The sequence below is a fragment of the Mustelus asterias genome, chromosome 8 (genome assembly GCF_964213995.1).
Source record: "Mustelus asterias chromosome 8, sMusAst1.hap1.1, whole genome shotgun sequence".
Lineage (NCBI taxonomy): Eukaryota > Metazoa > Chordata > Chondrichthyes > Carcharhiniformes > Triakidae > Mustelus > Mustelus asterias.
Genome location: NC_135808.1, coordinates 140,204,245 through 140,226,423, shown reverse-complemented (window position 1 = coordinate 140,226,423; position 22,179 = coordinate 140,204,245). Strand labels below are relative to the sequence as shown.

At 47.3% G+C, this 22,179-nt stretch overlaps 1 protein-coding gene across 1 annotated transcript in view; it reads left to right on the top strand.

Moving 5' to 3' along the window:
- Nucleotides 1-22,179, top strand: part of henmt1 (HEN methyltransferase 1) — a 147,453-nt gene that overhangs the window by 61,383 nt on the left and 63,891 nt on the right. Inside the window, exon 4 of the mRNA XM_078219043.1 lies at nt 21,643-21,825. Within this exon, the coding sequence (XP_078075169.1) occupies nt 21,643-21,825 (183 nt within the window). The remainder of the gene's footprint in view (nt 1-21,642; nt 21,826-22,179) is intronic.

Below are 22,179 nucleotides of genomic sequence, written 5' to 3'. Positions count from 1 at the left end.
TTCTTGAAAATAGGAACCACATCTGCAATCCTCCGGCACCTCCCCCGTCTCCATCGGCGACGCAAAGATCATCGCCAGAGGCTCTGCAATCTCTTCCCTCGCCTCCCACAGTAACCTGGGGTACATCCCATCCGGACCCGGTGACTTATCTATCTTGATGCTATTCAAAGATTCCAGCACAACCTTTTTGTTAAATTCCACATACTCAATCTTTTCAGTCCACCGCAAGCCCGCAGTACATCCACCCAGGTCCTTCTCCTCTGTGAAAACCGAGGCAAAATACTCATTAAGCACCCTGCCATTTCTACTGGTTCCGTGCAGATTTTCCCGCCTGCACCTTTTATAGGCCCTATTCCTTCACGTCTCATCCTTTTACTTTTCACATATTTATAGAACACCTTAGGGTTTTCCTTAATCCTACCTGCCAAGGCCTTCTCGTGACCCCTTCTGGCTCTCCTAATTTCCTTCTTTAGTCCCTTCCTCCAAGCCGTATACTCATCCAGATCCCTATCTTCGCCAAGCTCTCTGAACCTTTTGTACGCTTTCCTTTTCTTCTCGACTAGGTCCCGCACAGCTTTCGTGCACCACGGTTCCTTTAGCCAACCAACTCCTCCCTGTCTGCTCGGAACGTTGTCCTGTAGAACTCTAGACAGACATTCCTTGAAAAACTGCCACCTCTCTTCAGTACATTTCCCCGAGAATACCTCCTTCCAATTTACTCCTCTAATTTGCTGCCTTAAGTCTTCATATTTCCCCTTACTCCATATAAACGTTATTTACAAAGGATGCTATCTGTCCCCTAATTATAGATTCCCCTACAATTCCCCACTTGTCTTTTTGCTTCCCCCTCTTGAATGGCCTCCTGTACCACGGTGCAGTGGTCGGCTGGCTCATCCTCCCTACAACCCTTTTCCTCATCCACACAGGGAGCAAGTACCACTTACCTGTTGAACAAGGTGAAGAGCTGAGTCCCCTCCATTCCTGAATTCAGGATGCCCCTACCTGCCTCACTTGCAGTCACACCCTGCTGTCCCTGACCATTGACCAAAGTGGAGGTATCTAATATACCGTGTGTGACCACCGCCTGAAACAAAGTATCCAGGTAACTCTCCCCCTCCCGGATGTGGAGCTCAGACTCCAGCTCATCAATTCTCAGCCAAAGTTCTTCGAGCAACCAACACTTGCTGCAGATGTGGTCATTGCGGCTCGCAATGGGATCTGCCAGCTCCCACATCATACAGCTACAGCACATTGCCTGCCCAGCCACCTGGGGTACATCTAGGTGTATGTGTGCATAGATCCCTGAAAGTTGGGAATCAAGTAGATAAGGTTGTTAAGAAGGCATATGGTGTCTTGGCGTTTATTGGTAGGGGGATTGAATTTAGGAGTCGTAGCGTTATGTTGCAACTGTACACAACTCTGGTGCGGCCGCACTTGGAGTACTGTGTGCAGTTCTGGTCCCCACATTACAGGAAGGATGTGGAGGCTTTGGAGAGGGTGCAGAGGAGGTTTACCAGGATGTTGCCTGGTATGGAGGGGAGATCCTATGAGGAGAGGCTGAGGGATTTGGGATTGTTTTCGCTGGAAAGGCGGCGGCTAAGAGGGGATCTTATTGAAACATATAAGATGATTAGAGGTTTAGATAGGGTGGATAGTGATAGCCTTTTTCCTCTGATGGAGAAATCCAGCACGAGGGGGCATGGCTTTAAATTGAGGGGGGGTAGTTATAGAACCGATGTCAGGGGTAGGTTCTTTACCCAGAGGGTGGTGAGGGATTGGAATGCCCTGCCAGCATCAGTAGTAAATGCGCCTAGTTTGGGGGCGTTTAAGAGATCCGTAGATAGGTTCATGGACGAAAAGAAATTGGTTTAGGTTGGAGGGTCACAGTTTTTTTTTTTAACTGGTCGGTGCAACATCGTGGGCCGAAGGGCCTGTTCTGCGCTGTAATGTTCTATGTTCTATGTTCTATCTCTACTTTGCTAATTAATTTAATTCGTTTTTTAAAATTAGTTTTGCAATCTTCTTCTTCAGATTTAGCACAGATTTCCTACCAGCCAATCAGGTCACAACTTTCATGTGACGTCACTTTTCAGGGGTTTTTTTTCAGTTAGAATATACTCACAGTGCTGTTGCTCCGCCCTCCGACCTCCGCCTGCTCCCTGGAGACTAGCCAGAGGATTATACTGGGTGATGGCTGAGTGGTACTGTCGCTAAACTATTCACCCAGAAACTCTGCTAATGTTCTGGGGTCCAGGTTCGAATCCCACCACGCCAGTGTCCTTTAAGGAAGGAAACTGGTCTGGCCTACATGTGACTCCAGAGAAACAGCAATGTGGTTGACTCTTAACTGCCCTTCAAGGGCACTAGTGATGGGCAATAATTGCTGGCCAGCCAACAACACTCATGTCCCATGAATAAATTAAAAAATACCATGCTCACAGCTTAAATCATCTTTTCGAGTCAAGTAAGGATTCACAGCCTCTGATCTTTGACCTTGGGGAAACCCTGCTTTGATTTTGGACTTTTGTGCCCAAGCCTTGATCTGTTTTGCTGTGTTTCTGAGAAGGTCAAAATCATTATGGCTTCTTCAGGCACTGATGGGGGAGTTGAACTTGCGGGCAATGGCAGGCGGCTTAAAGCATCAGCGTGGGCTATCTGGGCTCCAGGTCAATGCTCCAAGGTTTATTCTGCTTTGTCAAAGGTCCTTGAACAAATAACAAAGAAAAATACAGCACAAGAACAGGCTCTTCAACCCTCCAAACCGTGCCGATCATGATGCCCTAACTAAACTAAAAAAAGCCTTCTGCCCTCACTCAGTCTGTATCTCTCTATTCCCTCCCTATTCATGTACCCATCCAGACGCCTGTTAAGTGTTGTGAATGTGCCTGAACAAAGAACAATACAGCACAGGAACAGGCCCTTCGGCCCTCCAAGCCCGTGCTGCTCCCTGGTCCAAACTAGACCATTCTTTTGTATCCCTCCATTCCCACTCCGTTCATATGGCTGTCTAGATAAGTCTTAAACGTTCCCAGTGTGTCCCACCACCTTGCTTGGCAGCGCATTCCAGGCCCCCACCACCCTCTGTGTAAAATATGTCCTTCTGATATCTGTGTTAAACCTCCCCCCCTTCACCTTGAACCTATGACCTCTCGTGAACGTCACCACCGACCTGGGGAAAAGCTTCCCACCGTTCACCCTATCTATGCCTTTCATAATTTTATACATCTCTATTAAGTCTCCCCTCATCCTCCGTCTTTCCAGGGAGAACAACCCCAGTTTACCCAATCTCTCCTCATAACTAAGCCCCTCCACACCAGGCAACGTCTTGGTAAACCTCCTCTGTACTCTCCAAAGCCTCCACGTCCTTCTGGTAGTGTGGCGACCAGAACTGGACGCAGTATTCCAAATGCGGCCGAACCAACGTTCTATACATCTGCAACATCAGACCCCAACTTTTATACTCTATGCCCCGTCCTATAAAGGCAAGCATGCCATATGCCTTCTCCACCTGTGACGTCACCTTCAAGGATCTGTGGACTTGCACACCCAGGTCCCTCTGCGTATCTACACCCTTTATGGTTCTGCCATTTATCATATAGCTCCTCCCTACATTATTTCTACCAAAATGCATCACTTCGCATTTATCTGGATTGAACTCCATCTGCCATTTCTTTGCCCAAATTTCCAGCCTATCTATATCCTTCTGTAGCTTCTGACAATGCTCCTCACTATCTGCAAGTCCTGCCAATTTTGTGTCGTCCGCAAACTTACTGATCACCCCAGTTACACCTTCTTCCAGATCATTTATATAAATCACAAACAGCAGAGGTCCCAATACAGAGCCCTGCGGAACACCACTAGTCACAGGCCTCCAGCCGGAAAAAGACCCTTCCACTACCACCCTCTGTCTTCTGTGACTAAGCCAGTTCTCCACCCATCTAGCCACCTCCCCCTTTATCCCATGAGATCCAACCTTTTTCACCAGCCTACCATGAGGGACTTTGCCTGCTTCCACGACCTCCTATGATAGCGCGTTCTAGGCACCCACCACCCTGCACATCTCGCTCAAACTTTCCCCTTCTCACCTTGAACCTGTTCCCCCTTGTACTTGATGCTTCCACCCTTGGAAAAAGCCTCTGACTACCTACCCTGTCTGTGCCTCTCATAATTTTGTAGACCTCCATCAGGTCTCCCCTCAGCCTCTGACTTTCCAGTGAAAACAATCCCAGTTTATTCTACCTCTCCTCATAGCCAACACTCTCACCTGGACCAGTATGGACCAGTCGACATGTTGGTAGGAGTTGTTGCTTAGAGTCATAGAGGTTTGCAGCATGGAAACAGGCCCTTTGGCCCAACTTGTCCATGCCGTCCTTTTTTTTTTAAACCCCTAAGCTCGTCCCAATTGCCTGCATTTGGCCCATATCCCTCTATTCCCATCATACCCATATAACTGTCTAAATGCTTTTTAAAAGACAACATTGTACCCACCTCTACTACTACCTCTGGCAGCTGGTTCTGGACACTAGAACATAGAACATTACAGCGCAGTACAGGCCCTTCGGCCCTCTATGTTGCGCCGACCAGTGAAACCAATCTAAAGCCCATCTAACCTACACTATTCCAATATCATCCATATGTTTATCCAATGACCATTTAAATGCCCTTAATGTTGGCGAGTCCACTACTGCTGCAGGCAGGGCATTCCACGCCCTTACTACTCTCTGAGTGAAGAACCTACCTCTGACATCTGTCCTATATCTATCACCCCTCAATTTAAAGCTATGTTCCCTCGTGCTAGCTATCAGCTTCCGGGGAAAAAGGCTCTCACTATCCACCCTGTCTAATCCTCTGATCATCTTGTAAGCCTCTATTAAGTCACCTCTTAACCTTCTTCTCTCTAACGAAAACAACCTCAAGTCCCTCAGCCTTTCCTCATAAGACCTTCACACCATACCAGGCAACATCCTGGTAAATCTCCTCTGCACCCTTTCCAATGCTTCCACATCCTTCCCATAATGCGGCGACCAGAACTGTATGCAATACTCCAAGTGCGGCCGCACCAGAGTTTTGTACAGCTGCAACATGACCTCATGGCTCCGAAACTCAATCCCTCTACCAATAAAAGCTAACACTCCGTACGCCTTCTTAACAACCCTATCAACCTGGGTGCCAACTTTCAGGGATCTATGCACATGGACACCAAGATCCCTCTGTTCATCCACACTACCAAGTATCTTACCATTAGCCCAGTACTCTGTAATCCTGTTACTCCTTCCAAAGTGAATCACCTCACACTTTTCCGCATTGAACTCCATTTGCCACCTCTCAGCCCAGCTCTGCAGCTTATCTATGTCCCTCTGTAACCTGCAACAACCTTCCGCACTCGCCACAACTCCACTGACTTTAGTGTCATCCGCAAATATACTAACCCATCCTTCTGCGCCCTCATCCAGGTCATTTATAAAAATGACAAACAGCAGTGGCCCCAAAACAGATCCTTGCGGTACACCACTCGTAACTGAACTCCAGGATGAACATTTCCCATCAGCCGCCACCTCTCTGTCTTCTTACAGCTAGCCAATTCCTGATCCAAACCACTAAATCACCCTCAATCCCATGCCTCCATATCTTCTGCAATAGCTTACCGTGGGGAACCTTATCAAACACTTTACTGAAATCCATATACACCACATTAACTGCTTTACCCTCATCCACCTCTTTGGTCACCTTCTCAAATAACTCAATAAGGTTTGTGAGGCACAACCTACCCTTCACAAAACCGTGCTGACTATCCCTAATCAAATTATTCCTTTCTGGATGATTATAAATCCTATCTCTTATAATTCTTTCCAAAACTTTGCCCACAACAGAAGTAAGGCTCACTGGTCTATAATTACCAGGGTTGTCTCTACTCCCCTTCTTGAACAAGGGGACAACATGTGCTATCCTCCAGTCTTCTGGCACTATTCCTGTAGACAGTGACGACATAAAGATCAAAGCCAAAGGCTCTGTAATCTCCCTAGCCTCCCAGAGAATCCTAGAATAAATCCCATCTGGCCCAGGGGACTTATCTATTTTCACACTTTCCAGAATTGCTAACACCTCCTCCTCATTAACCTCAATCCCACCAAGTCCAATAGCCTGTATCTCAATATTCTCCTCGACAACATTGTCTTTTTCCTGCGTGAATACTGACGAAAAATATTCATTTAGCGCCTCTCCTATCTCTTCAGGCTCCACGCACAACTTCCCACTACTAGAACAAAGAACAGTACAGCACAGGAAACAGGCCCTTCGGCCCTCCAAGCCTGTGCCACTCATTGGTCCAACAAGACCATTCGTTTGTATCCCTCCATTCCCAGACTGCTCATGTGACTATCCAGGTATGTCTTCAATGATGCCAGCGTGTCTGCCTCCACCACACTACTTGGTAGCGCATTCCAGGCCCCCACCACTCTCTGTGTAAAAAAACGTCCCTCTGATATCTGAGTTATACCTCGCCCCTCTCACCTTGAGCCCGTGACCCCTCGTGATCATCACCTCCGACCTGGGAAAAAGCTTCCCACTGTTCACCCCATCTCTTCACTTCATAATTTTGTACACCTCTATTAGGTCTCCCCTCATTCTCCGTCTTTCCAGGGCGAACAAGCCCAGTTTACCCAATCTCTCCTCATAGCTAAGACCCTCCATAACAGGCAACATCCTGGTAAACCTTCTCTGCAGTCTCTCTAACGCCTCCACGTCCTTCTGGTAGTGCGGCGACCAGAACTGGACGCAGTACTCCAAATGTGGCCTAACCAGCGTTCTATACAGCTGCAACATCAGACTCCAGCTTTTATACTCTATACCCCATCCTATAAAGGCAAGCATACCTTATGCCTTCTTCACCACCTTCTCCACCTGTGCTGCCACCTTCAAGGATTTGTGGACTTGCACACCTAGGTCCCTCTGTGTTTCTATACTCTTGATGGCTCTGCCATTTATTGTATAACTCCTCCCTACATTATTTCTTCCAAAATGCATCACTTCGCATTGATCTGGATTAAATTCCATCTGCCATTTCTCCGCCCAATTTTCCAGCCTATCTATATCCTGCTGTATTGTCTGACAATGTTCATCGCTATCCGCAAGTCCAGCCATCTTCGTGTCATCCGCAAACTTGCTGATAACACCAGTTACACCTTCTTCCAAATCATTTATATATATCACAAATAGCAGAGGTCCCAGTACAGAGCCCTGCGGAACACCACTGGTCATAGACCTCCAGCCGGAAAAAGACCCTTCGACTGTTACCCTCTGTCTCTTGTGGCCAAGCCAGTTCTCTACCCATCTAGCCACCTCTCCTTGTATCCCATGAGCCTTAACCTTCTTAACCAACCTGCCATGAGGGACTTTATCAAATGCCTTACTGAAATCCATATAGACGACATCCACGGCCCTTCCTTCGTCAACCGTTTTTGTCACTTCAGAAGGGCAAGTCGTGCCTCACAAATTTGATTGAATTTTTTGAGTAGGTAACTAAGTGTGTTGATGAAGGTAGGGCAGTTGATGTCATATACATGGATTTTAGTAAGGCGTTTGATATGGTCCCCCATGGTCTGCTTATGATGAAAGTAAGGAGGTGTGGGATAGAGGGAAAGTTGGCCGATTGGATAGGTAACTGGCTATCTGATTGAACACAGTAAGAAGTCTCACAACACCAGGTTAAAGTCCAACAGGTTTATTTGGTAGCAAATACCATAAGCTTTCGGAGCACTGCTCCTTCGTCAGATGGAGTGGAAATGTGCTCTCAAACAGTGCAAACAGACAAAATCAAGTTGCAGAATACTGATTAGAATGCGAATCCTACAACCAGCCAGGTCTTAAAGGTACAGACAATGTGGGTGGAGGGAACATTAAACACAGGTTAAAAAAATGAGTATTGTCTCCAGACAGAACAGCTAGTGAGATTCTACAAGCCCAGGAGGCAAGCTGTGGGGGTTACTGATAATGTGACATAAATCCAACATCCTGGTTTAGGCCGTCCTCATGTGTGCGGAACTTGGCTATCAGTTTCTGCTCAGCGACTCTGCGCTGTCGTGTGTCGTGAAGGCCGCATTGGAGAACGCTTACCTGAAGATCCAAGGCTGAATGCCCGTGACTGCTGAAGTGCTCCCCCACAGGAAGAGAACAGTCTTGCCTGGTGATTGTTGAGCGGTGTTCATTCATCTGTTGTCGTAGTGTCTGCATGGTTTCCCCAATGTACCATGCCTCGGGACATCCTTTCCAGCAGCGTATCAGGTAGACAATGTTGGCCGAGTTGCAAGAGTAGGTACCGTGTACCTGGTAGATGGTGTTCTCACGTGAGATGATGGCATCCGTGTCGATGATCCGGCACGTCTTGCAGAGGTTGCTGTGGCAGGGTTGTGTGGTGTCGTGGTCACTGTTCTCCTGAAGGCTGGGTAGTTTGCTGCGGACAATGGTCTGTTTGAGGTTGCGTGGTTGTTTGAAGGCAAGAAGTGGGGGTGTGGGGATGGCCTTGGCGAGATGTTCGTCTTCATCAATGACATGTTGAAGGCTCCGGAGGAGATCACTAGCTGTTCTGTTTGGAGACAATACACATTTCTTTAACCTGTGTTTAATGTTCCCTCCACTCACATTGTCTGTACCTTTAAGACCTGGCTGGCTGTAGGATTCGCATTCTAATCAGCATTGTGCAACTTGATTTTGTCTGTCTGCACTGTTTGAGAGCACATTTCCACTCCATCTGATGAAGGATCAGTGCTCCGAAAGCTTATGGTATTTGCTACCAAATAAACCTGTTGGACTTTAACCTGGTGTTGTGAGACTTCTTACCGTGTTCACCCCAGTCCAACGCCGGCGTCTCCACATCATATCTGATTGAATACAGAGGGTGGTGGTGGATGGAAACTTTTCGGACTGGAGGCAGGTCGCTAGCGGAGTGCCACAGGGATCAGTGCTTGGTCCTCTGCTCTTTGTGATTTTTATTAATGACTTAGAGGAGGGGGCTGAAGGGTGGATCAGTAAATTTGCTGATGACACCAAGATTGGTGGAGTAGTGGATGAGGTGGAGGTCTATTGTAGGCTGCAAAGAGACATAGATAGGATGCAAAGCTGGGCTGAAAAATGGCAAATGGAGTTTAACCCTGATAAATGTGAGGTGATTTATTTTGGTAGGACTAATTTAAATGTGGATTACAGGGTCAAAGGTAGGGTTCTGAAGACTGTGGAGGAACAGAGAGATCTTGGGGTCCATATCCACAGATCTCTAAAGGTTGCCACTCAAGTGGATAGAGCTGTGAAGAAGGCCTATAGTGTGTTAGCTTTTATTAACAGGGGGTTGGAGTTTAAGAGCCGTGGGGTTATGCTGCAACTGTACAGGACCTTGGTGAGACCACATTTGGAATATTGTGTGCAGTTCTGGTCACCTCACTATAAGAAGGATGTGGAAGCGCTGGAAAGAGTGCAGAGGAGATTTACCAGGATGCTGCCTGGTTTGGAGCGTAGGTCTTATGAGGAAAGGTTGAGGGAGCTAGGGCTGTTCTCTCTGGAGCGGAGGAGGCTGAGGGGAGACTTAATAGAGGTTTATAAAATGATGAAGGGGATAGATAGAGTGAACGTTGAAAGACTATTTCCTCGGGTGGATGGAGCTATTACGAGGGGGCATAACTATAGCGTTCATGGTGGGAGATATAGGAAGGATATCAGAGGTAGGTTCTTTACGCAGAGAGTGGTTGGGGTGTGGAATGGGCTGCCTGCAGTGATAGTGGAGTCAGACACTTTAGGAACATTTAAGCGGTTATTGGATGGGCACATGGAGCACACCAGGATGATAGGGAGTGGGATAGCTTAATCTTGGTTTCAGATAAAGCTCGGCACAACATCGTGGGCCGAAGGGCCTGTTCTGTGCTGTACTGTTATATGTTCTATAAAACACCACCAAATACTGTCCTTGACTGGCCCTAATCTTACCCTAGTCATTCTTTTATTCCTGACATACCTATAGAAAGCTTTAGGGTTTTCCTTGATCCTACCTGCCAAAGACTTCTCATGCCCCCTCCTGGCTCTTCTTAACTCTCTCTTTAGGTCCTTCCTGGCTAACTTGTAACTCTCAAGCGCCCTAACTGAGCCTTCACGTCTCATCTTTACATAAGTCACCTTCTTCCTCTTCACAAGAGATTCAACATCTTTTGTAAACCACGGTTCCCTCGCTCGACCACTTCCTCCCTGCCTGACAGGTACATACTTATCAAGGACACGCAGTAGCTGTTCCTTGAACAAGCTCCACATTTCAATTGTGCCCATCCCCTGCAGTTTCCTTCCCCAACCTATCCATCCTAAATCTCGCCTAATCGCAGCATAATTTCCTTTTCCCCAGCTATAACTCTTGCCCTTCTGTATATACCTATCCCTTTCCATCGCTAAAGTAAACGTAACCAAATTGTGGTCACTGTCACCAAAGTGCTCACCTACCTCCAAATCTAACACCTGGTCTGGTTCATTACCCAGTACCAAATCCAATGTGACCTCGCCTCTTGTTGGCCTATCTACATACTGTGTCAGGAAACCCTCCTGCACACATTGGACAAAAACTGACCCCTCTAAAGTACTCGAATTATAGCTTTTCCAGTCAATATTTGCAAAGTTAAAGTCCCCCATAACAACTACCCAGTTACTTTCGCTCCTATCCAGAATCATCTTTGCAATCCTTTCCTCTACATCTCTGGAACTTTTCGGAACTCCCAACAGGATGACCTCTCCTTTCCTGTTTCTAACCTCAGCCCATGCTACCTCAGTCGACGATCCTCATCAAACGTCCTTTCTGCCACCATAATACTGTCCTTGACTAACAATGCCACACCTCCACCTCTTTTACCACTTTCCGTGCTCTTACTGAAACATCTAAACCCCGGAACCTGCAACAACCATTCCTGTCCCTGCTCTATCCATGTCTCCGAGATGGCCACAACCTCGAAGTCCCAGGTACCAACCCATGCTGCAAGTTCACCTACCTTATTCCGGATGCTCCTGTGTATATACACTTCAAACCACCTTCCTGCCTGCCGGTACACTCCCACGACGTTGAAACCTTATCCGTGACCTCACTACTCTCAACCTCCTGTACACTGGAGCTACAATTCAGGTTCCCATCCCCCTGCTGAATTAGTTTAAACCCTCCCGAAGAGCATTAGCAAATTTCCCCCCCAGGATATTGGTATCCCTCTGGTTCAGGTGTAGACCATCCCGTTTGTAGAGATCCTACCTACCCCAGAATGAGCCCCAATTGTCCAGGTATCTGAAACCCTCCCTCCTGCACCATTCCTGTAGCCATGTGTTCAATTGCTCTCTCTTCCTATTCCTCTCCTCACTATCACGTGGCATGGGGTAACAAACCAGAGATAACAACTCTATTTGTTCTAGCCCTAAGCTTCCAGCCTAACTCCCTGAATTTTTGCCTTACATCCCCATCCCTTTTCCTACCTATGTCTTGGGTGCCTATGTGGACCACAACTTGGGGCTGGTCCTCCTCCCCCTTAAGAATCCCGAAAACACGATCCGAGACATCACGGACCTCGGCACCTGGGAGGCAACACACCAACCGCGAGTCCCTCTTGTTCCCACAGAATCTCCTATCTATCCCCCTAACTCTGGAGTCCCCAATAACTAATGCTCTCCTCCTCTCCCCCCTTCCCTTCTCAGCAACAAGGACAGACTCTGTCCCAGAGACCTGTACCCCATGGCTTACCCCTGTTAAGTCGTCCCCCCCAACAGTATCCAAAACGGAATACTTGTTATACAGAGGAACAGGGGATCCAGGGGATCGCTGCTCTGACTGCTTCTTACCCCTTCTAGCCGTCAACCACGTATCATTTCTAGGAGTAGCTACCTCCCTGTAGCTTCTATCTATAGCTGCCTCTGCCTCCCGAATGATCCTGAGTTCATCCAGTTCCAGCTCCAGATCCCTAACACGGTCTTCAAGCAGCTGGAATTGGGTGCACTTCCTGCAGGTGCACTCAGCCGGGACACTGCTGTCCCTCACCTCAAACATCCCACAGGAGGAACATTGCACTGCCTGCACTGACATCCCTGCTACTTCCCTTACTAAGAAACGAAAGAGATTTAAAAAAAAGCTTACCTGCTCTCACTCCGAGTCTATTTTTTAGGTTAGAGGAGGGGAGAGGGTGGGAGACCCTTCAGGTGTAGGGTCTCAGGTTTCCTCCACGTTCAAATTTATTGGACAAAAAACCTTCCCAGGCCTCTCTGCGGGCTACTTCCGGTTTCCCGTTTCCTGTTGTACTAGAAACAAAACTCCAACAAAAAGTAATGTAAAAATCAAAGTCTCGTACCTTCAGCTCTTCTCACTCGAATCGCTCCCTCTCCGCTTGCTCCGGTATAACAATGAGGTGGAAACCTCGAAGGTTTCACCACTTTCTGTGTGAAAACATTGCCCCTTTGCACCCTTTTGTATCTCTCTCATCTCACCTTAAACCTATGCCCTCGTGTTTTAGACTCCCCTACCTTTGGGAAAAGATATCGACGATCTAGCTAATCTGTGCCCCTCATTATTTTATAGACCTCTATAAGATCACCCCTCAGCCTTCTACGCTCCAGAGGAAAAATGTCCCAGTCTATCCAGCCTCTCCTTATAACTCAAACCATCAAGTCCCGGTAGCATTCTAGTAAATCTTTTCTGTACTCTTTCTAGTTGAATGATATCCTTTCTATAAAAGGTCGATGAGAGCTATACACAGTATTCCAAGTGTGGCCTTACCAATGTCTTGTACAACTTCGACCAGACATCCCAACTCCTGTATTCAATGTTCTGACCTCTGAATCCAAATATGCTGAATGCCTTTTTCACCACTCTGTCCACCTGTGACTCCACTTTCAAGGAGTTACGAAACTGTACCCCCAGATCTCTGTTCTTTAACTCTCCCCAACACCCTACATTAACTGAGTAAGTCCTGCCCTCGTTCAATCTACCAAAATGCATCACCTCGCATTTGTCTAAATTAAACCTCATTGCCATTCGTCAGTCCACTGGCCCAGTTGATCAAGATCCCATTACAATCTGAGATAACCTTCTTCACTGCCCACTATGCTACTGACCTTGGTGTCATCTGCAAAATTACCAACCATGCCTCCTAAATTTTCATCCAAATCATTAATATAAATGACAATTAACAGTGGACCTAGCACCGATCCCTGAGGCACACCACTGGTCACATGCCTCCAATTTGAAAAACAACCCTCTACAACTACCCTCTGTCTTCTGTCATCAAGCCACCCTTTATCCATTTGGCTACCTCACCCTGGATCCCGTGAGATTTAACCTGATGCAACAACCTGCCATGTGGTACCTTGTCAAAGGCCTTGCTAAAGTCCAGGTAGACATCGTCAACTGCACTGCCCTCATCTACCTTCTTGGTTATCCCTTCGAAAAACTCAATCAAATTTGTGAGACATGATTTTCCACTCACAAAGCCATGCTGACTGTTCCTAATCAGTCCCTGCCTCTCTAAATGCCTGTGAATCCTGTCTCTCTGAATACCTTCTAACAACTTACCCACTAAAGATGTTCGGCTCCCCGGCCTGTAGTTCCCAGGCTTTTCCCTGCAGCTCTTCTTAAGCAAAGGCATAACATTTGCCACCCTCCAGTCTTCCGGCACCTCACCTGTGACTATTGATGATTCAAATATCTCTGCTAGGGGACCTGCAATTTCCTCCCTAGCCTTCCACAATGCCCTGGGATACACTTCATCAGGTCCCAGGGATTTATCTACCTTGATGTGCTTTAAGACTTCCAGCACCACCTCCTCTGTAATATGTACACTCCTCAAGACATCACTATTTACTTCCCCAAGTTCCCTAACATCCATGCCTTTCTCAACAGTGAATACTGATGAAAAATATTCATTTAGGATCTCACCCATTTCTTGTAGCTCTGCACATCAATGATCTTGTTGATCCTTAAGAGGCCCGATTCTCTCCCTTGTTACTCTTTTGCCCTTATGTATTTGTAGAAGCTCTTTGGATTCTCCTTTGCCTTATCTGCCAAAGCAATCTCGTGTCCCCTTTTTGCTCTCCTGATTTTGTTCTTTACTTTACTCCTACACCCTCTATACTCTTCAAGGGATCCACTTGATCCCAGCTGCCTATGCATGTCAGATGCCTCCTTCTTCTTCTTGACCAGGGCCTCAATATCCCAAGTCAACCAGAGTTCCCTTCTTCTACCAGCCTTGCCCTTCACTCTAAATTAGAATTTAGAATTTTTACTTTTGGTCCAGACCTATCAGTCCCCATAGCTATCTTAAAACTAATGGAGAGAAAATGACGGCAAATCTCAGCAAGTCTGGTAGCATCTGTAAGGAGAAAAAAGAGCTGACGTTTTGAGTCCAGATGACCCTTTGTCAAAGCTCTGGTCACCTGGACTCGAAACATCAGCTCTTTTCTCTCCTGACAGATGCTGCCAACCTGCTGAGATTTTCCAGCATTTTTTCTTTTGGTTTCAGATTCCTGCATCCGCAAAAATTTGCTTTTAAAACTAATGGAATTATGGTCACTGGTCCCAAAGTGATCCCTCACTAACACTTCTGTCACCTGCTCTTCCATATTTTCCAGGAGGAGGTTAAGTTTTGCCCCCTCTCTGGGGCAATCCACGTACTGAATGAGAAAGTCCTCCTGAAAACACTCAACAAATTTCTCTCCATCCAAACCCCTAATGCAATGGCTGTCCCAGTCAATGTTGGGAAAGTTAAAGTCCCCTACTATTACCACCTTATTTTTCTCGGAGCTATCTGTAATCTCCTTCCATATTTGCTCCTCAATTTCCCGCTGACTACTGGGGCCTATAGTACACTCTCATCAAAATGATTTCCCCCTTCTTATTTCTCAGTTCTATCATATAGACTCAGTGGGCAAACCCTCAGATATATCCCCTCTCAGTACTGCCGTGATGTTCTTCCCAGTCAAAAATGTAACTCCACCCCCTCTCTTAGCACCTGCGCATAGTTCTGGTCACTCTATTATGGAAAGGATATTATTAAACTAGAAAGACTGCAGAAAAGATTTACTAGGATGCTACCGGGACTTAATAGTTTGAGTTCTAAGGAGAGGCTGGATAAACTGGGACTTTTTTCTCTGGAGTGTAGAAGGCTGAGGGGTGATCTTCTAGAAGTCTATAAAATAATGAGGGGCATAGATCGACTAGATAGTCAACATCTTTTTCCTAAGGTAGGGGAGTCTAAAACTAGAGGACATAAGTTTAAAGTGAGAGGGGAGAGATACAAAAGGGTCCAGAGGGGCAATTTTTTCTCTCACAGGGTGGTGAGTGTCTGGAACAAGCTGCCAAAAGCAGTAGTAGAGGCGGGTACAATTTTGTATTTTAAAAAGCATTTAGACAGTTACATGGGTAAGATGGGGATAGAGGGATATAGGCCAAACGCAGGCAATTGGGACTAGCTCAGTGGTTTAAAGAAAAGGGTGGCATGGACAAGTTGGGCCGAAGGGCCTGTTTCCATGCTGTAAACCTCTATGACTCTATGACCTCCTGTTCCATCCTTCCTGTAGCATCTGTACCCTGGAACATTGAGATGCCAGTCATGTTTTCGCACTTGGAATATAGTGTTCAATTCTGGTCGCCACACTACCAGAATGTTGTGGAGGCTTTGGAGAGGGTGCAGAAAATATTTACCAGGACGTTGCCTTGTATGGAGGGCATTAGCTATGAGGAGAGGTTGGAGAAACTTTGTTTGTTCTCACTGGAACAACGGAGGTTGAGGGGCGAGCTGATAGAAGTCTACAAGGTTATGAGGGGTATGGACAGAGTGGATAGAAGCTTTCTCCCAAGGTGGAAGAGTCAATCACTAGGGGACATAGGTTTAAGGTGCGAGGGGCAAGGTTTAAAGGAGATGTACGAGGTTGGTTTATTTACATAGAGGGTGGTGGGTGCCTGGAACTCGTTGTCAGGGAGGTAGTGGAAGCAGATACGAAAGTGTGTTTTAAGGGGCGTCTTGACAAATACATGAATAGGATGGGACTAGAGGGGTATGGGATCCCTCTATTCCCATATCCCTCTATATGGGAAGGGTAGGGGATTTTAGTTCAGTCGGGCAGCATGGTCAGTGCAGGCGTGGAGGGTCGAAGGGCCTGTTCCTGTGCTGTAATTTTCTTTGTTCTTTTATGTCCCTCTTTTAGCCATGTTTCAGTAATAGCTATCATATCCCAGTTCCATGTACCCATCCATGCCCTGAGTTCATCTGCCTTGCCCATCAGGCCTCTTGCATTGAAATAAATGCAGTTTAATATGGACTTGCCTTGCTCTCTGCCCTTCTGTTGCGTGACCTGTCTAGTACTAGTACTGCTTAACTCTGGAGGGGTTCTTCTGCTACCTACAGCCAAGGTGACTGTGCTGACTTCTCCCAGAATGCTCCTCACTGAAGCCTCTCTGCCACCTCTTCTGAATTCACAGCTCTGATTTTTGACCCCTGCTTAAAATCCATGATTTTAATTTTTGACTGTACAGGATCCTTTTGTGCCCAAGTCCTGATCTGTTTGCTGTGTTTCTGAGAAGTTAAAAGTTGTGGGATAGAATCATTGAATTATAGAGTCATAGAGTCCCTACAGTGCAGAAAGGGGCCATTTGTCCCATCGAGCCTGCACTGACAAAAATCCCACTCAGGCCTTATCCTCGTAACGCCACGCGTTGACACAAGTGTTGCTCCACTCGTGCACACCAATGATTTTCCAAATGATAACCAGGTATACGCATACAAGCTCTTGTGAGTGTTGGTAGTGACATATCTTCAGGGTGACTCATGCTGCAAGTAAATGTGACTCTTACCTCGTTTAGGAAACATTAAAACTGCCAGCTAATTTGGTGTATAGATCCTCCATTTTGGGTATGGGATATCAGACTCATTTTGTTGCTCGATTGATAGTCCATTTGTAATCCTCACTAATGCAGACTGACTTGTCTGGTTTGTGGACAGGAACGATAGGGTGGCCCATTCTGCAAACTGCACTGGTTTTCTGATACCCAGATTTCAAAGTGATCAAATTCTGCTTCCGCCTTTTCCAACGTGGAAGAAGCAGCCGATGTTGCCATTTACTATTTTGGCATGGCTTAAGGGTCTACATTTATTTTAACCAGGAGTCCCTTTATTTTTCCTAGTTCTTCTTGGAAAACCTCAGGATATCTTCAGATGACTTTGTAGTGTCCTCCCTCACTCAATTAAATATCTCCATGTAGTTCAACTTTAATATGTTGGAGCCAGTCCCTCCCATTAGAATTGGTCCTTGTCTGAATATGATGACAAGCGGAGTTGGACGGACTGTTTCCGTAAGCTACCCAAACCCTAACCCTTCGATTAGAAGTGCCTCTCCTGAATAAATGACTAACCTGGCCACAGTGTTTTCCAACTTCAGTGGTTGGACAGCATCCTGTGAGTAATGCTAAGTTTGTTCCCAATGATAATTGCCCCGGTATCCACTTCCATTTTCAAATTTCCCATTGCTTCGCTCTCCCCATCGCTCTCTTTCTCCCCGTTACTCCACTCTCTCTCTCTCTCTGCTCTCCCTGTTGCTCCACTTTCTGGGCTCACTCCTCTCTCTGCTCTCCCCGTTACTCCACTTTCTGGGCTCACCCCACTCTCTCTCTCTGCTCTCCCCATTGCTCCGCTCTCTCTGTTCTCCCCATTGATAGGGAGTGGGATAGCTTGATCTTGGTTTCAGATAAAGCTCGGCACAACATCGTGGGCCGAAGGGCCTGTTCTGTGCTGTACTGTTCTATGTTCTATGTTCTATGCTCCGCTCTCTCTGCTCTCCCCGTTACTCCTCTCTCTGGGCTCTCTCCACTCTCTGCACTCTCTCTGCTCTCCCTATTGCTCCACTCTCTGCGTTCCCTCTGCTCTCCCCGTCGCTCCGCTCTCTGCGCTCTCGCTCGCTCCCCATTGCTCTCTCTGCTCTTCCCATCGCTCTCCCTGTCACTCTGCTCTCTGCACTCTCTCTGCTCTCCCAATCGTGCCACTCTCTGTGCTCTCACTCACTCCCTGTCGCTCCACACTCTGTGCTCTCTCTCACTCCCTGTTGCTCCACTCTCTGCGCTCTCTCTCATTCCACTATTGCTCCACTCTCTGCTCTCCCTCGCTTTCCCGTCACCCCACTCTCTGTGCTCTCTTTCGCTGTCCATCATTCCATTCTCTACGCTCTCTCTTGCTCCCCATCGCTCCACGCTCTGCGCTCTCTCTCGCTCCCCTGTCGCTCCGCTCTCTGCGCTCTCTCTCGCTCCCCTGTCGCTCTGCTCTCTGCCCTCTCTCTCACTCCCCTATTGTTCCACTCTCTGCGCGCTCTCACGCTCCATGTCACTCCACACTCTGTGCTCTCCCTGTCGCTCGGCTCTCTGCTCTCCCTGTAGCTCCGCTCTCTGCGCTCTCTCTTGCTCCCTGTCGCTCCGCTCTCTGCGCTTGCTCTCGCTCCCCTGTTGCTCTGCTCTCTGCGCTCTCTCGCTCCCCTTTTGCTCCACTCTCTGCGCTCGCCGTTGCTCCACTCTCTGTACTCTCTCTCGCTCCCTGTCGCTCCGCTCTCTCTCTTGCTCCCCTGTCGCTCCGCTCTGTGTTCTCCCTCTCGCTCCCCTGTCGCTCCGCTCTCTGCGCTCTCACGCTCTCCCCCTCGCTCCGCTTTCTGCGCTCTCTCTCGCTCCCCTGTCACTCCACTCTCTGCGCTCTCTCTTGCTCCCCTGTCACTCTGCTCTCTGTGCTCTCTCTCGCTTTCCTGTCGTTCCGCTCACTGTGCTCTCTCTCGCTCCCTGTCGCTTCGCTCTCTGTGCCATTTCTACTCTCCCCCTTGCTCCACTCTCTGCGCGCTCTCACTCCCCATCGCTTCGCTCTGTGCATGCTCTCTCGCTCCCCTGTCGCTCCATTCTCTGCGCTCTCTCTGCTCTCCCCGTTGCTCTACTCTCTGCACTCTTTCTGGCTGTCCCTGTTGCTCTGCTCTCTGCGCTCTCTCTTGCTCCCCTGTCACTCCACTCTCTGCGCTCTCTCTTGCTCCCCTGTCATCCCGCTCTCTCTTGCTCCCCTGTCGCTCCACTCTCTGCATGCTCTCTGCTCTTCCCGTTGCTCTGCTCTTCTGTCTCTCTCTCTTGTTCCCCTGTTGCTCCGCTCTCCTGTCCCTCTCTCTCGCTCCCCTGTCACTCCGCTCTCTGCACTCTCTCTCGCAGTCCCCTGTTGCGTAGATCAGCCTGGCCTGCCTTGGAACCCAGTTTGGAAATCCCTGACCTACAGGATGCACTGCAGCAACTCGTACAGACTCCTTCAACAACAACTCGTACAGACTCCTTCAACAGCAACTCGTACAGACTCCTTCAACAACAACTCGTACAGACTCCTTCAACAACAACTCGTACAGACTCCTTCAACAGCAACTCGTACAGACTCCTTCAACAACAACTCGTACAGACTCCTTCAACAACAACTCGTACAGACTCCTTCAACAACAACTCGTACAGACTCCTTCAACAACAACTCGTACAGACTCCTTCAACAACAACTCGTACAGACTCCTTCAACAACAACTCGTACAGACTCCTTCAACAACAACTCGTACAGACTCCTTCAACAACAACTCGTACAGACTCCTTCAACAACAACTCGTACAGACTCCTTCAACAACAACTCGTACAGACTCCTTCAACAACAACTCGTACAGACTCCTTCAACAACAACTCGTACAGACTCCTTCAACAACAACTCGTACAGACTCCTTCAACAGCAACTCGTACAGACTCCTTCAACAACAACTCGTACAGACTCCTTCAACAACAACTCGTACAGACTCCTTCAACAACAACTCGTACAGACTCCTTCAACAACAACTCGTACAGACTCCTTCAACAACAACTCGTACAGACTCCTTCAACAACAACTCGTACAGACTCCTTCAACAACAACTCGTACAGACTCCTTCAACAACAACTCGTACAGACTCCTTCAACAACAACTCGTACAGACTCCTTTAACAACAACTCGTACAGACTCCTTCAACAACAACTCGTACAGACTCCTTCAACAACAACTCATACAGACTCCTTTAACAACAACTCGTACAGACTCCTTCAACAACAACTCGTACAGACTCCTTCAACAACAACTCGTACAGACTCCTTTAACCCCTTCCAAACCTCTACTATAAGACCATAAGACATAGGAGCGGAAGTAAGGCCATTCGGCCCATCGAGTCCACTCCACCATTCAATCATGGTTGATTTCAACTCCATTTACCCGCTCTCTCCCCATAGCCCTTAATTCCTCGAGAAATCAAGAATTTATCAATTTCTGTCTTGAAGACGCTCAACATCTCGGCCTCCACAGCCCTCTGTGGCAATGAATTCCACAGACCCACCACTCTCTGGCTGAAGAAATTTCTCCTCATCTCTGTTCTAAAGTGACTCCCTTTTATTCTAAGGCTGTGCCCCCGCGTCCTAGTCTCCCCTGTTAATGGAAACAACTTCCCTACGTCCATCCTATCTAAGCCGTTCATTATCTTGTAAGTTTCTATCAGATCTCCCCTCAACCTCCTAAACTCCAATGAATATAATCCCACGATCCTCAGACGTTCATCGTATGTCAGGCCTACCATTCCTGGGATCATCCGTGTGAATCTCCGCTGGACCCGCTCCAGTGCCAGTATGTCCTTCCTGAGGTGTGGGGCCCAAAATTGCTCACAGTACTCCAAATGGGGCCTAACCAGTGCTTTATAAAGCCTCAGAAGTACATCCCTGCTTTTGTATTCCAAGCCTCTTGAGATAAATGACAACATTACATTTGCTTTCTTAATTACGGACTCAACCTGCAAGTTTACCTTTAGAGAATCCTGGACTAGGACTCCCAAGTCCCTTTGCACTTTAGCATTATGAATTTTGTCACCGTTTAGAAAATAGTCCATGCCTCTATTCTTTTTTCCAAAGTGTACGACCTCGCACTTGCCCACGTTGAATTTCATCAGCCACTTCTTGGACCACTCTCCTAAACTGTCTAAATCTTTCTGCAGCCTCCCCACCTCCTCAATACTACCTGCCCCTCCACCTATCTTTGTATCATCGGCAAACTTGGCCAGAATGCTCCCAGTCCCGTCTTCTAGATCGTTAATATATAAAGAGAACAGCTGTGGCCCCAACACTGAACCCTGCGGGACACCACTTATCACCGGTTGCCATTCTGAGAAAGAACCTTTTATCCCAACTCTCTGCCTTCTGTCTGACAGCCAATCGTCAATCCATGTTAGTACCTTGCCTCGATACTACTTAGAAACTCAAGGACAGCACAATTGATGGAGCACCACCAACTTGCAAATTCCCTCTAAACCATATTCCACCCTGACTCAGAAATATATCGCTGTTCCTTCACTTTCGCTGGGTTGAAATTCTGGAACACTCTCCCTAACAGCATTGTGGGTGTACCTACACCAGATGAACTGCAGCAGTTCAAGAAGCGGCTCACCACTACCTTCTCAAGGGCAACTAGGGATAGACAGTAAATATTGAAGTAATGCTCACATTGCAATAAGGATTAAAGAATACATTACTTAAACTACATTAAATATAAATTTAATTAGTCTGTCTTTGTTTATCGCCTGTTTCCATTTCAGAATCGAGCATCTCGATGCACCTGAACTGGAGAGGTTCCCAGAGGTGGTGTTTGGATATATGAATCCAGCAGTCATTGTAATTACAACTCCAAATTCAGATTTCAACCCTTTACTTCCAGGAATAATGCGATTCAGACACTGGGATCATAGGTTCGAATGGAGCAGAGCAGAATTTCAATCTTGGTAAGTGCAGCGAACCATTATTGTAAATTATAGAGAATTGGGCAGAACGTACAGGGGAAGTCTATGAAGGGGCAAAGAGAGAACCTGTGAATTTGTCAGCAGCTGACATGAAAATGATAAATGCGAGGTTATACACTTTGGAGGAAATAATAACAAATGGGATTACTATCTCAATGGAAACAAATTAAAACATGCTACCGTGCAAAGGGACCTGGGGGCCCTTGTGCATGAGACGCAAAAGCCCAGTCTGCAGGTACAACAGGTGATCAAGAAGGCAAATGGGATGTTGGCCTATATCGCGAGGGGGATAGAATATAAAAGCAGGGATGTCTTGATGCACCTGTACAGGGCATT